Raw genomic sequence first — 14,441 nt, 5'->3', positions numbered from 1 at the left:
TCAATATACCTACATACATACATCCATATACATATGTATATTGAAGAGAAAAACAAGCCGCTCGATTTTATGGCTCTGTGGAGAACCGTCGAAGCGCGCTGCGGTGTACAAAACGGGGAAGTTTAATAACATTTTGAATAATGAATACTCATACCAACAACAACAACAACAACAGTCGCAACAAGAAAATGCAATACGATATAAATGCACAACAAAAATCCGCACGAAAAGCGGAAATGCTGTGGATGAAGCCGCATTTTGTTTTCCTTAAGCTGCACTTTGCGTTTTTGCCTTGCAACAATTTGCTGCCAAAGCCGAAAATATTCACTACCTACATGTATATATGTATGTGTGTGTGTGTGTGTGTGTGTGAGCGTGTACAATCGCTGCCAATAAATATAATGTTATCAATGCAATTGCTCCAACTAACTCTCCAGCTGATTGACCAGATTCTCAGTTGCGCAAGCGCTCCTTCTCACTCACAATCTCTCTCGGTTGCCTCGCTGTCTCACTCCAACACGCCACCTGTTGCCCGAGCCGAGCTTTCGGGCGACTACGTTTATATGCGCTGCGCCGTCGCACTCGAAGCGTCAGTTTCGTCTACTGCTTTGAGACGTTGGGACGTGTTCCGTGATTAGAGACAGTTGTCCACAGTGTATTAAATAATAAGTCTTCGTAATCCAGTGCAATATGTTTGGTCAAAAAAATATGCTGTTGATTCTGCTTGGCTGCAATTTGCTATTAGCCATCAACGCGTCTAGCAACACAAATAAGAAGCAGCAACAACAAAACCAAGGTAGGCAAAGCCATTTTAAAGGCGCAACGATCACGGGTTCACGAAAGGTGTGGAGAAATTTTCAATGCCAACTTAGGGCAGTTCTAGGCATACCAAAACAAAAGAAACCGGTTTTGCGTATAGAACGCCGCTTGCAGCCGGCGTAGAAGGCCAGTAAGAGTAAACAGTTTCTTGAACTTGTGTGATATGTTTCATAGGGTACACATAAACAACTTACCGTTAAAATGTCGATTTCCAAAAAGAAAATGCTGGAAAATGAGTAGCTCCAAAGAGAGAACACTTTCCCAAAAACAGTTCGCCATATACGAATCCAAATATTTTTAGTTTTTTTTTTTTTCATATCATAAATGAGAATCATATCAGCAATATAATCTGTTCTACTAGCTACATACATATATAAACCCAATTATCTCAACACATAAATCACAACCACATTTATGCTTGCTTCTGAAATATTTTTAGACTTCATCAATTAATATACTTTTCGTACCGTTTTAGAAATCTGGGAGCAAGACCTAACGGATACTTTTAAAATTGAGGGCAGCGATCAGGGCATACAAAAGGTTAATCTGAAATGTGGTGCCAATTCAATGAATGTGATGTTAGAGACTGAAAAACCATTTACGGGCGTCATGTATACACGTGGTAGCTTCTATAAGCAAACGGCTCCGTGCTTCATGAAACCCGCAGCTAGTCAGGGAACACGTCAATTGGAAATGAGCTTCCAATTGGATCAATGCCAGACACTGAAGGATGGTGAGCTGTATTCGAACATTGTGGTCATACAGAACGATCCAGAACTCATAACGCCTGGGGACTCGGCTTTCTCGTTGGAATGCGATTTCCGTCAGCCGCGCAGCTTGGACGTCGAAGCTACCATGCAAACTAGAGACAGGTACGTTGCTTTGAAGAAGAATGCATCTTAATAGCAAATATATGAACTTCTGCGAATACATGTACAATATATACATATACATGAATATGTACGATCTAAACATAGAAATCCACAAAAATTGCGCGGAGCACGCGGTGGAACCCGCCAGCGTCAATAGAACTTCACCCTATGAGTACCTATTAAGTTCTTCAACTATATTCACTTTGAATAGCTGTACTAAAGGTACAAGTTCAAACTTAAACTCTTTGCCTTTGCACATGTTTTAACTAACATTTTAAGTAGAGCCTAACTAACAAGCACTGGACACACACCTCACACATCACATAACCACACGAGATACGTACATACATTCCACAGAGTTGCGACAAAATCCAAAATTACACTGACAAGTCCCGATCCCGCGGCCCCAACGGAAAATCTACAAAACTCGGTGGTCAGCAACAGTGATACAGTAGAGTATATACCAAAGTTCTCTAAACCAAACAAAACCATAAACCTGGGCACGGTAGAGGAAGTGATTTTGCCACTGGCTCAGCAAAGAGATGAGCTTTAAATAAAGTCAGTAAGCATTTCTTCCTCAAACAACACAAGCAATTATTACACATACAAATACCAACTACAGGTGAGACACCAACACTCGCTTTTTGCTAAAATACATATTTATTTATTTTGTTCAACGCTGTGGCGATTTTGACACCTTTTGATAAACCAACTAATCTTCTTCCATTCTTATAGGAATAATACACAGAACTCTACATCGGCTGCCTAAAACGGATTTCATAAATAATTTCAACAATCTGTTTTATATCTTTATCCTGTGATATTTTTTAAGTTTGGGTTTAATAAAAAAAGTATTCACCGAAATTAATTTTTGAGTTTTCATTTGCGCGCAAATAACCAAGAGTTGCTATTGAATGCACATCTGATATTTCTAAAGATCTGGCAGCGCTAAAAAGCTTTCCGTTGTCTGGCAGGCTTTGGTGAGTAAAAAATCACAATTAACTTCGCAGTTTTATCTGGAGAAAGATATTTCTGTACTACAGGTAGCTATCACATTCTGCTTCTGCTTTCGATACGAAAAACATCAAGTGTGAGTATTTTGCAATTTGATTTGATTTCAAGTTTTACAAAAACGAAAACTTTAATCAATTTCACGTCATCTGTTTGATTTCGTTATCATTGCGTCTTTAGATTTACACAAAGAGCTGCACAACTGAATTACCATAGCCTTTAATTTAATTAGTCAGCGACATTAATGTTTTAAAATGGATGGCCGAGTGTTTCTCGTACTGCTATTCGTCTTGAGCGGCACGGTCAACGTTTTATTCGCCAAGTAAGTAAACTGTCAATGCGAGGGGAGCATCTTCCACATTGAGAAAACTAATTGCAGATGGACGAACATTCAATCATTCGAGGGCAGCGATGGAAAACCGCATCATTTCCAACATCCTGTAGTACTGACCCTGCTCATGTTTCTGGGCGAGTATCTGTGCTTTGTAGTGTACAAGATCGTTCACCTGCTGCTGGCTAGACGCTCTGTAAGTAGTTGTGCCGTAATGCATTGCCAGTTGTTAAAATGTATTCATACATGTTCGCAATAGCTTGGCAGTGATTCGGATCTTATTTTGACCAGTGGAAGCAATGAATTCCAACCGTTGAGCATGCTGCTGCCATCTTTTTTGCGTACAATTGCTTCCATTTTGTTGTTTACGGGATTGTACCTGACGTATGCCACCAGCTTTCAAATGATAAGAGGTACGTTTATCAACAGTCAGCTGGGCTCCATCTCAACATTTATATGTATTGTAGATGTTGCACTGATCTTTGTGGGCCTGTTTAGTACGATGTACTTAAACCATACATTGACTACTCACCATTGGTTGGCCATATTCACCATGACGTGCGGAATCGTTGATATATTGGCCTTGGATGTCCAGCGGGTTGAATATGATAACCAAACGGTTCCGCATACAGATCACAATGCCATTTTAACTGGCGATTTATTGATTATAATTGCTGAAGTGTTGCACGGCTTTCAATACGTGTATGAGGAAAAACACTTAAAGGCCTCCGATGTAGCGCCGATCCAGGCTGCTGGTTGGCAAGGCTTCTTTGGAATCATCATCACAATCATATCTGCGATCTGCCTGAACTTTGTACCAAGCGTTGCACCGTTTAATGAGAGCTCACGAGGTGTCTTTGATGACCTCACTGATCTGATTCCACAGCTACGTGGCAACACGCTGCTAATCCTTGCACTTGTCTGTTTTACCTGCTCTAGCGCCATATACAACTGTGTGGGAATGTCGATTACGAAATTTTCATCCAGCTCCAATCGTCTGTTCGCCGATGGAATTCGAGTCTTTCTTATCTGGGCGTTTGTTCTCTTTGCCGAGTGGGAAATTCTGAATCTCATTACACTCATGGGTCTTATCATACTACAAATGGGTATTATTATGTACCGGCAGGCAGTCTTTCTCTCAACGATACTCAGGTATCGTGCTCTTTTGGCACGCTTGCAGCGCATTCGTTATATGCTCCTGAACGCCGACGCTGGCCCTACCCCAAGCACCCAACCTGCCGATGTTATTTAAAATGTGATGGGCGAAGAAGTTTGAATTGATTGTGATAAGAGAGCGGTCTGATAGTCTATACAATGGTGGGATGGATCACTAAAAATTTACTTATCAACTGTAATAATACAAATATATATACTCTCAAATTTACTCAGTTCTTTACATATACACATCTTTAAAATGCGGTGGGATGAGGTAAAGCAACCCAAAAAATAAGATCACTTGCAATCAAAATTGCAGCAATTTTCAAATTTATTTCGTAATTTAAATGTAATATATATGAAAGACATAAGGAATTCTTTCAACACAGTCTGTGTATCTTTAATTTTGTAAATATTAAATTCTAAATAAATTACGAGCCTGTAAGTTAAGGTCAGAATGAAGGTTCAGCGAACCTATATTTTAAAAGGTCAAAAATGCGTAATAAATTGCCAAGGTGAAGAGACAACAGTATTCGAGTCCTCACTAACAAGAATAGCCGCCAATCCGAATAATACAGAAACGGATCCATCAATCTCCCAGCTTAAAGGTCGAGCTATACATATACTTTTACTCGTTAGTATAAGACTTATATACCAACTTTATGTTTCGGTTCTCTGGTAGAAACAGAGACCACAAATTTTGTATCCTCGACTGATTGAAACAGAGTCCGGGATCTTCAATTCCGATACTCACATTCGTTCAAGGATTAAAAACTATTCTGCTCCTTTCGCCAATAGAGATTTAAAATTCAGAGCAATTATCAGCAATTCGAAACAAATTTTTTATGTAGGTGACCAATAAATAAAACTCGTGCTAAAAGCTGTCAAATAATATATAATATATATTTATTTACTACCGCATATACATTATATAAATTGTTTCGATGTTACTTATAAACATGAAAGTATAGTAAAACCAACAATTACAATATAAATTATTTCTCAATATCAAGAGTATGCCCGCATTAGATAGAAATAAAATATATAACAAACAAATGAAGTAATTATGTGGATGGCATCTATTTTCTTTTCGATATTCGCATTTAGTGGCCAGCCAAAAAGCCTACCTTTCCATTGAAACTGCTTCTTCTGTCGTCCTGAATAGCTAGATAATGAAAATTATCAGCGAAATGAAATGCAGTGGACTGAAGTGTGACAAAAAAACTTACTCGTGTCTTTGAGCTCGATAGTCATATTTTGACCAAAATTGATTAATTTCAATCTAGACAGTCTATATAGTACATATAACCAAAAACTTGTGCATAAGATGTATGATTCTTTTTAGGTTGTCAATAAATCACATTAATTTATATTTTTGTGTAATCGAAACAAACTGATAGGCTTTAAATTTAATTTATAAATGTATTAACTAAAAATTTGTATGTCGTAAAGTTATGACAGTTGTTTGTAGAAGATATCTTGCTTTAGTAGCTATGGTCATAGTCTTACTGTTTCTAACAGTTAATTCGCTTCCTAAAAGCAAACAAAAAATGCAAATTTACTAAAAATGTCTATTCATCATATATAGGCAAAAGAACGTGCAAATTGTACTCAACTAATTATAGTGTGTATAAGTGGAAGTTCTATATGCGTTTTCATAGAAATGTGTGGCTAAAATAAACACTTACATAATAATAGTATTAAAAATCATAATCATAATCATATAATAGCATTGATATATAATAATAGCATTGATAATCATTATCTTATTGTCATTGGGTTAGAAGTTCTTTTGCCTGTAGTAGTTTGTATTATCAACTGTATATATAAATTTAAATACCCATATATATATATATATATATATATATATATATATATATATATATATATATATATATATATATATATATATATATATATATATATATATAGATATGTATATAAAAGTATATATATGAAAGGGATAACATAATTGCATATTTCTATGGAGCGCTTTCACTTTTTACATCGAAATTAGACAGCTTTAACAGTAACAACAACAGCGTTTACGTATACATTTACATATAACACTTAAAGCAAAAGCAAAAATGCTTCTGGATAGACTTTATCAATTACTTCTTCTGTACGCCCAGCAAGCCTTCGGCTACGCCCAAATAGTATACGGTTTGGGCAATGCCGAACAATGGGGCAATCACAATCATACGGCAAAGGCCGCCCTTGAAGAATGCTGTAGGTCCTTCGTGCTTGAGAGTTTTGCTGATGGATTCAAAATATAAGTTACATATAAAATTAATTCATATTTATATATAGATGTTACTAACGTGATGCAATCGGTGATTCCTTTAAACTCCTTCTCACCATCGGCCTTTTTGATGGCCTGCAACCGAGTTTTCACCACGTCAAAGGGATTGACCGCCAGGGCTGCCGTTGAACCTGCCGCCAAACCAGCCAAGAAGGAACACCTAATGGAATTCAATTTAAAATAGTTCAAAGAGACATACGGAAATCTTGAAGCATACTACTTACCAAAATACCGCTTCGCCGGATCCATCATTTCGCCGTGGACCTAGCTCGTTAAGAGTGGCAAAGAGTGGGAAGTAAATTACTGAAAAAGTGACGTCACGTAAGCCCGTGGCACCGATGCCCTTGTATAGACCGAAAATGCCCTTTTCTTTAAAAAGCTGCGTGGCCAGTTGTGTGGCTGAAACCTTTTCAACGGTTTTGCCCGCTAATTTTGCAGCAGCAGCTACACGACCTGCGTCCTGCATTTGGATTTTCAAAAGCTCCATGGGTGTGGTGACAATGATTTGGAATGCGCCTGCCAAGCCTCCAGCCAACATTTGACAGCTCATTGGCAGTTTACCATCCTTAGTGGTAAGTTTATGTCGGAAATAATCATTCGCCGTCAGTTTAATAGCCTTTTCGGGTGTGATCAGCAAAATATTCACGCCCGAGCCTCGATACATGCCGAAATAGCCCTCTGCAGCATACGTCTTACGGAAGCAGTCGAACCTGAGAAAGCCCGTCAAAAATTACATTTGGAATGGTTAAAAACTTTTTTACTTACATGCTTGAGTACATCCGTTCGCCATTTGGACCGATTTGCTGGTTCTGCAACCGAGTCTTTACCAAGTCCAAGGGGAAAACACATGTTACACCAATAATGCCCGCAATGCCTCCGTTAATGATCTTCGGGAGCAATCTGTGAAATAGATGTGCACATAGATAGAATAAAATATATATAATTGTTTCAGTTGATTTGTTTTGGCTAATTGACAAATATTTGCACTGCGTTAACCTTTGCATTCAATTTGCATGTGCATCAGCAACAACAACAACCACAGTTCTCTGAGAGGCAACCTTGACATTGACATAGAAGCACTGCTGCAGATGTTAATGATCACTGCACACAGCACATCGATATGTCATATAATCGATATTCGATATACATTTTTAAATAACAAATAAACAAACAACAAAAGGTAAAGGTGCACGCTAACATTTAGATTTGGGTTTGTTTTGTTTTAAGTGAATATGATAAATAATTGGTAACATGCCAGCATAGCACACAAACAATTCTAAGCTTTTCGCTGTTCCTTGCTATTTTTAGTTTAGCCCCAAAAAAAATATATATATATAAAAAACAAATGCAAAATAAGACAGATGGATGAATAAACTTATAATCATTGTAATATGCATTTTATTATGTCATTCAAATTAATTTTGTCCGCGTATGTGCTACAACTTGTAATAAAATATGGAAAAATATTAATGCATGAGTTTGTTTATCAGACTCTAAGTGCCGACAACAATTCGCGAATTAATAAGAATAAGTAAAGTTGATATTCATGTGTTAAAAAAATGGTATATACAAATATATATGTAATATACATATAGATACATAAATATATCTGTTTGCTCATTTCTTTTAGCTTGATATCAATTGTAAATAACTTACGCAAATTGCTGCTGCTTCGGCTGTATCAGCGGTTGGTTATGGAGGATCTCTTCGGTTTGTTGTTGTGTTGCTGCCATTTTCTAGAATTAAAAAACATTTTTATAAGGAACCCGTAAGAATTTATAAGCTCGGGTAGCAAAAAAAGAGTATGTCGATTGTATTTCAATTTATGTCAACAAATAATATCAAACAGGTTGAATGACTTTTAACTGCTTTGCCGGCACTATCAAAATATGCATATAAATATGGACATATGTATGTATATTTTTGTATATACATACTAACAGATGATACTACAATTATATATGGAATTTATTTATAAAAGATAAGATTATTAAATAATTAATATACGGCCTTAAGCTTATCTTTTTATTCAGAAACATATTAGGTTCTAGTTTACCGCACAGAATGGAGGCAGCTGGTACAAGTTTTATTGATATGCAACAACAGCGCGTTGCGGCTCTTCAGAGATTAGCAGCCATATCAAATTAGAGCATTTACACATTGAATTTTCACAATATTCAATCTATATTTACTTACTTCAAGTAAGTATATGAATTTTATGTGTGACTTTTCGCATCAATGCGTTACTGTGATAATTAAATCAGTAAAAGCACTTCTATTGCTAAATAGTCCAACTTCTAAACGATCAGTTAGCTTAAATTTAGCAAAGGCATGGTCGTAGAGTAGAGATAAACATGGGTCTTTAAGTTTTATCTCTACCGACACTAATTTTTTCTCTTATGCCTAAAAACTAAGGCCAAAATGTTGTTGGGGACAATGTTCCCCCAAAAAAAAAAAGGTAATTGCTATAACATTATAAAACGATTTAGATTAAAGAAATCATCCAATAGTTGTTTATCAGCAAAGAACTGTATACGTGTGTATTTGAACATTTGTGTCTATATATGACTACATACATATGTATGTATGTATACATTGAGTTTTAATTGTTGTTATCAACTCATTCGCCATTATCGATTACTGTTTACTGTTATATATCTCAGTATCGATTACTGTTACTGTCTGAAAAGTTGAGTGGATTGAAACGACTTAAGTGTGACATTTGTTAAATTAGCAGCCCAAAACAAAGCACTTCCCCTACTCCGCCACTGTGTTTAATTAAATCAGGTAATACAGGTTGAGCAGGTACACAGTCTGGCCATGCTTATTATATGCACCCCAAAATGTTACATTTATAGCACTTTTACACTAAATTTACGTAATTTATGCTCTTTCTTTTGCGTGTGTGTGTGTAATAGCACCTCCTGACAAATTTAATTGATTGACGCATATTTGCGTTCTATATAAATACATATTTCTATATGTGTGCATATGTTAGTATTATTATATTTAAATAAATTGGCGTGCACAACGTCGACGCAGTTGAAATTGATGACACTGTCAGACTCACATATTTGTTGTTTCACTAAGCTGTGTTTTAATTGACTCGATCACTTTACACCTAATAATTGCGTTTAATATTCAACTTCTACTATATTCTGTATGTACGACAGTGAACAAATGAAATGAAAAGAAGTAGATGTGTATTTTGTTTTCATATGATTTTCGGCGCGTCGTAGTCAGAGTACGGTACTCAACGAAAAGCTTTTTCCGCAACAGGAAAGGAACTCTCCCTATGAGCTACCGGCGTGTACTGTATATTTAAGTTTTTCTTCTAACTAGTATAAGCGCAATCTGCTGGGCAGAAAGCTCAACAAATTCGATAAATCGATAACGTTGGAGTCTGGCAACGCTTACGCAAATATATTGTAGAAACATTGTGCAACACTTCTAAATTCTTTCGATTAGTTTTATTGTTTCGTCAACTGAGACACAATAATATTATTGATAAGTTTGCGGAATTGTAAGATATTCAATTTGGACAATGAGTACGGCACGTTTTGCCCGTTCGGGGCGCGTTAGAATCTGTATTCTGATGAGCATGTTTGTTGTTGTGATTATGATGATTGTCATTTACCACATGTCCCAACAGCAACTTGACGAGACCAGAGTTTTTCGCCTGCACTGCGAACAAAAACAGGAGGAATTGAGCTTAAGGCTGCAATGTAAGTAGCAAAACAACAAACGAAACCCCTTCTATAGACCTATCTACATTAAATACTTTATTTATGTGATGCAGCACTCACGGAAAACAAACAAGCAGCAGAGAAAAATGTGGAGCTGTTACGTGCTGAAAAGCAAAGCATACAGGATGACTATGAAAAGCAACAGGATGTAGAGAGAACGCTTCAGCAGAAGTACGATGTGCAAGTTAATAGGTACAAAGTACTCGAGGCCAAGCATAACGAATTGCTAACTGAAAGCGCAAAAATCAAGAAGAAGCACATCGAAGACACAACTACGTTGCTGGAACAGTTGCAAAAGCTACAACAGAACAACAAACAGCAGGAGGCAACCATCTGGAAGGTGTGCTAATAATTGATTTTCATTTAGTTATTGTTGTTCATGTTGCCTATTAATTACTTAAAGGAAAAGTACGAGACATTACTGAAAGAATCTGAGCACAAAACGCATACACTGGAGCAAGCGCTTGAAAAACTAAATGCACAGTGTAAATCTGAGGCTCCGGCGCAGGCACAATCACAACCAAAACAACAACTGGTTAAGCCAATTGACTCTTTAACTGCCGATACAACGTCCGGTCATCAGTCAAGTCCCGCCCAACCGGCGCACAGCATTGAGAAGCCGCGCAACGATAAGTCCTTCAACGAGCAAGTACAAGTGAGTCAAGGGCTGTACAGAATTGGTATCGCCAAGCCCAGCCAGGCAACTAACACAACAACTAAACCCCATGGTGTCGGTACGGAGCAGCGGCTAGAACTGCAACGGCAACTGCAACAACAGCAACCATTGCAGCGCTTCGATGTTCGCAACAATCATAGCCTCATACTAAACTCTGTTGAAAATTTTCAGATTGTGCCCAAACCGCTTAAAACGTTAGCTGATGAAACAAACAAACAACAGCAGCAAGAGCAGCCCGAGTTGGCTGCAGCTGGTTCAGCTGTTTCGCCACTAAGTGCACCGCGCAAATCTAACTCTAGTACTCCGAATTCCGAAGTATCCCCAAATGCTTCAGTTGCGCCCAAGGCTTTGGGAAGCAGCAGTAGTGGTCAGCCGCCATTGGTCATGCCACCAGCGAAACCATCAGCGGAAGTCAAGGCTGAACGTAAGCTGCCGGAGAATGTTGCGCCCATTCCAGACAACTTCGATGGCAAAGCCGATGGAGCTGCAGACGTAGACACGGCAGCCGAAGAATTCCCAAAAAACGAGAACAATAATCGGTATTCCAATGTCGTGAACGATCTGGAGACTAACAAAAATCAAGGAGCACTTGATTCTGGAGCGCATGAAGTGAAAGATGCGTTAAACGAACAGAACTTCAATTTACCTGGCGCCGAGCATAATTTATTTGATGGTGATCTCGCTGGTGCGCATGGAGCTGAAGCGGATAACAAAATGCTCGCTGCCGATGCAGCCGCTGTTGGCGGTGGTGGCGGCGATGACGATGACGACGTCATTCTTGGAGATGTAGCTGTGAAGCAGCCGCAGCATTTGCTGGAGAATGACAATTTAAACAATGAAATCGCTGGGGATCAGGGCAAGGAATTTGGTGAGGCTGTTCATCTGGACGATGGCATGGATGAAGATCAAGACGGTAAATATGATTGTATTCATTTCTTAAACTCATAATTCAATATTTACTTTTCAGAGGATGACTACAACATGCCGGCACGCAAGCCTGGCGCAGATTCGCCCGTTAGAAATTAGATGATTCACTATAGATTTAATAATGGCTTACGATAGGATTTAATTATGGCATCTCTCTGGCAGTTTTGGTTAGTTCTTTTTGATAAAGAAGAGAAGAAAACCAAAAACCAGCCACTTTAGTTAAGTTTCAGTCCCTTTTATATTGATAAGATTTGCTGAAAAAATTACGAGTTCACATTCGCTGGAATATATTACTGAATTTGTTTAAGTTAATAACAAGCTGTGCAATTTTCAAACTATTTCATTCAAAAGTATTAGTTTAACCATTTTAATATTTGAATCTACAATACAATTGGCTTAAATCATGTCACTAAACTTTAAATTTTAAAAATATTTTAATGCACCCCACACTGTTTTAAACATTTTGTATTGAACAATTTATTTAAAAAAAAAATGATGTGACAAATTGAAACTCTAATAGCTAAGCCAATAATATTGTATATATGCAAACAGATACTTTGTTTAATTAAAGTTTGCACGAATACAACTAAAAATTCAATGCTCTTGAATCGATTTTGAGGCGTTTTATATTGAATTAGCTGCGCTTTATTTTCCCACTTTTAACTCAATAGTTCTCTTGATGTAAGTATGTACTTTGTTTTCTGTGATAAAAACTTGCTAAGCTGCATTTTTTGGTTGCTTTAAACAAATTGTCTATACTCATTTATATATGTACTAGGATATGCTAAGTCCCTCAAATAATAATTTAATAAGCTCATATGTAAAAGTAGAACGAACAAAATGTGTCTATTAATTAAATGAAACAGAAATTTTATTTAAAGCAAAATGAATATAAATTGCATAAATGTTAATCATGTATTCTATAAATTATAATTAAAATTTATTAATGCGATAATTAAATAACTGGCGCTCTGGCGAATTTTAAATATGAAGTCAGATGAACTGAAGAAACTGAAACAATAAAATACAAATGTTGAAATGAATATAAGATTCAACCAGTCCAGCGATTCACTGAGTGTGCGCCACAATCCATGGATGTAACATAATCTGATCCAGTGGCATTCGATGCATCGGATTTAGCACTAGGAGCTTGGAGATTAAATGAGCCGCAGCTTTCGAAACGTGCTCCGGTGTTTTGTAATCCACTTTAAGTATCTTTTGATAAGTCTCTTCATAGGTTTTTGAAAAGAACGGCGCATGACCTACAAGCAGTTCAAAGCAGAGCACACCTAAGCTCCAAAGATCTACATTCTTGGTATGCGGCTTGTTTAGCACCATTTCGGGTGGCAAATAGTCAACAGTGCCGCAAAGGGTCAGACGCATCGAGTTCGGCTCATGCACGGACCAACCGAAATCGGCAATCTTCAACACACCTTTGTGGCCAAGGAGCAGATTCTCCGGCTTAATATCCCGATGAATGATATCGCGTTCATGCAAGTACAAAAGCGCTGAGCAGAGGGCCTTGATATAAGTGGCCGACTGACGATCATCGAAGCGTTTCATTGGCTGCGCCTGCAGTGCGCTGAACAGCGTTCCTTGGGGCGCATACTCCAAAACCAAATAGATGCGTGCTTCGTCGTGAAAATAGGCATACAGACGCAAGATATGTGGGTGCCTCAGGTGCGATTGAATTTCGATTTCGCGTCGCACTTGATGCTCCACCTTGGTCTCACCAATTTGACGCTTGAAAAGCACTTTTAGTGCAACGACAAATTGGGATTCCTTTTCGCGAGCCAAATACACGTTGCCGAATTTTCCACGTCCCAGCTGGCGACCAATGTCAAAGTTACTGAGCGCCCAAGTCTTTTTGGGTTTGGCTGGTGCTGAGTCTGAACATTGAAATACAGATTATTTCACTCCTAATTAATATATTTTAGAGCGATTTACCAGTCTTATCCTTTTCAGTGTTCGTGTTGGCGTTGGTGTTGCTGTTGCTGTTGCTGCTGCTACTACTACTACTACTAGCAGTGGCTGATGGCGGAACTTGCTTTTCATTCTTAGTCAAAACAGGATTTACATTTTTTTTAGCTTCCGCTACAGGAGCCGATGCCGTATTTTGTTGTTTTTGCTGTGAGCCAATCGCGGGCTTCACTATGGCTTTTGTTAATTGTGCGCCAGTTTTATTGTCATTAGGCGGCACTTTTTCAGTCGTTGGCTATGTACATATTTAAACACGTATTAAACTGCAGAAGCAATGTGAAATCCGATTTCCTTACAATACAATGCTCACCTTTTTTGTTAACAATTGCTTTTTCTGCATAGCCATTGCAGAATGGACAGGAGCAGCGGCAGGTCCTGTCTTGGGTAATGCATTTTCCTTTGCACGCAACACATTATTTGGTTTTTGGGACATATTTGTTAAGCTAAAATTAATTGTTCTTAATCAGTCATACAAAAAACGTATTCAATTGAATTGGTGCAAATTCTAGGTCTGATCACAGTGATCTCTGGGCGAAAATAAAATGCCGTTCGTTTGAATTTGGAAGCGCGTGCATGCGTTTCCTAGTGAATGTCGATTACAATTCTTTGATAACTATTGTAT

The 14,441-nt window shown here is 37.8% G+C and overlaps 5 protein-coding genes across 14 annotated transcripts; 3 read left to right on the top strand and 2 right to left on the bottom strand.

The window, feature by feature from the left end:
- The first annotated feature begins 574 nt into the window (after nt 1–574).
- LOC108659534 (uncharacterized) lies at nt 575–2,555 on the top strand. 5 transcript variants are annotated; one of them, XM_089258664.1, is made up of 4 exons: nt 575–796; nt 1,295–1,691; nt 2,049–2,313; nt 2,427–2,555. In XM_089258664.1, exons 1-3 carry the CDS (start codon nt 691–693, stop codon nt 2,242–2,244), a joined length of 699 nt encoding a protein of 232 aa, XP_089114790.1. In that variant the 5' UTR covers nt 575–690; the 3' UTR covers nt 2,245–2,313; nt 2,427–2,555. The 5 variants fall into 5 exon arrangements, with proteins under 5 accessions (XP_089114790.1, XP_089114795.1, XP_089114801.1 ...); XM_089258669.1 differs by lacking the exon at nt 2,049–2,313 and adding an exon at nt 1,797–1,913; XM_089258675.1 differs by lacking the exons at nt 2,049–2,313; nt 2,427–2,555 and adding exons at nt 1,797–1,913; nt 1,974–1,992.
- Nucleotides 2,556–2,617: 62 nt separating this feature from the next.
- Nucleotides 2,618–4,417, top strand: Tango9 (transport and golgi organization 9). Of its 3 annotated transcripts, none has more exons than XM_089258630.1 (5): nt 2,618–2,734; nt 2,814–3,024; nt 3,082–3,229; nt 3,293–3,446; nt 3,501–4,417. In XM_089258630.1, the coding sequence occupies exons 2-5, from the start codon at nt 2,957–2,959 to the stop codon at nt 4,283–4,285; spliced, it is 1,155 nt and encodes a 384-aa protein (XP_089114756.1). In that variant the 5' UTR covers nt 2,618–2,734; nt 2,814–2,956; the 3' UTR covers nt 4,286–4,417. The 3 variants fall into 3 exon arrangements, with proteins under 3 accessions (XP_089114756.1, XP_017967996.1, XP_089114767.1); XM_018112507.3 differs by having other exon boundaries at nt 2,633–2,734; nt 2,935–3,024; XM_089258641.1 differs by having other exon boundaries at nt 2,653–2,671; nt 2,935–3,024.
- A 664-nt stretch (nt 4,418–5,081) lies between these two features.
- Nucleotides 5,082–9,807, bottom strand: LOC108659533 (mitochondrial glutamate carrier 1). 3 transcript variants are annotated; one of them, XM_089258652.1, is made up of 6 exons: nt 9,557–9,807; nt 8,147–8,226; nt 7,256–7,390; nt 6,715–7,200; nt 6,510–6,650; nt 5,082–6,444 (listed from the first exon to the last, which is right to left on the bottom strand). In XM_089258652.1, the coding sequence occupies exons 2-6, from the start codon at nt 8,221–8,223 to the stop codon at nt 6,300–6,302; spliced, it is 984 nt and encodes a 327-aa protein (XP_089114778.1). In that variant the 5' UTR covers nt 8,224–8,226; nt 9,557–9,807; the 3' UTR covers nt 5,082–6,299. The 3 variants fall into 3 exon arrangements, with proteins under 3 accessions (XP_089114778.1, XP_017967997.1, XP_089114783.1); XM_018112508.3 differs by having other exon boundaries at nt 9,561–9,807; XM_089258657.1 differs by lacking the exons at nt 8,147–8,226; nt 9,557–9,807 and adding an exon at nt 7,487–7,594.
- Nucleotides 9,808–9,890: 83 nt separating this feature from the next.
- LOC108659529 (uncharacterized) lies at nt 9,891–12,750 on the top strand. 2 transcript variants are annotated; one of them, XM_018112505.3, is made up of 5 exons: nt 9,900–10,215; nt 10,290–10,576; nt 10,640–10,891; nt 11,084–11,825; nt 11,880–12,750. In XM_018112505.3, the coding sequence occupies exons 1-5, from the start codon at nt 10,035–10,037 to the stop codon at nt 11,936–11,938; spliced, it is 1,521 nt and encodes a 506-aa protein (XP_017967994.1). In that variant the 5' UTR covers nt 9,900–10,034; the 3' UTR covers nt 11,939–12,750. The 2 variants fall into 2 exon arrangements, with proteins under 2 accessions (XP_017967993.1, XP_017967994.1); XM_018112504.3 differs by having other exon boundaries at nt 9,891–10,215; nt 10,640–11,825.
- Nucleotides 12,751–12,769: 19 nt separating this feature from the next.
- Nucleotides 12,770–14,441, bottom strand: aurA (aurora kinase A). The gene is made up of 3 exons (XM_018112506.3): nt 14,130–14,441; nt 13,787–14,054; nt 12,770–13,728 (listed from the first exon to the last, which is right to left on the bottom strand). Exons 1-3 carry the CDS (start codon nt 14,250–14,252, stop codon nt 12,908–12,910), a joined length of 1,212 nt encoding a protein of 403 aa, XP_017967995.1. The 5' UTR covers nt 14,253–14,441; the 3' UTR covers nt 12,770–12,907.

Source organism: Drosophila navojoa, chromosome 2 (genome assembly GCF_054131105.1).
Source record: "Drosophila navojoa isolate 15081-1374.11 chromosome 2, UAZ_NAV_1.0, whole genome shotgun sequence".
In the NCBI taxonomy this organism is placed as follows: Eukaryota; Metazoa; Arthropoda; class Insecta; order Diptera; family Drosophilidae; genus Drosophila; species Drosophila navojoa.
The sequence above is the reverse complement of the archived record's forward strand: the minus strand, read 5'-3'. Positions and strand labels throughout refer to the sequence as shown.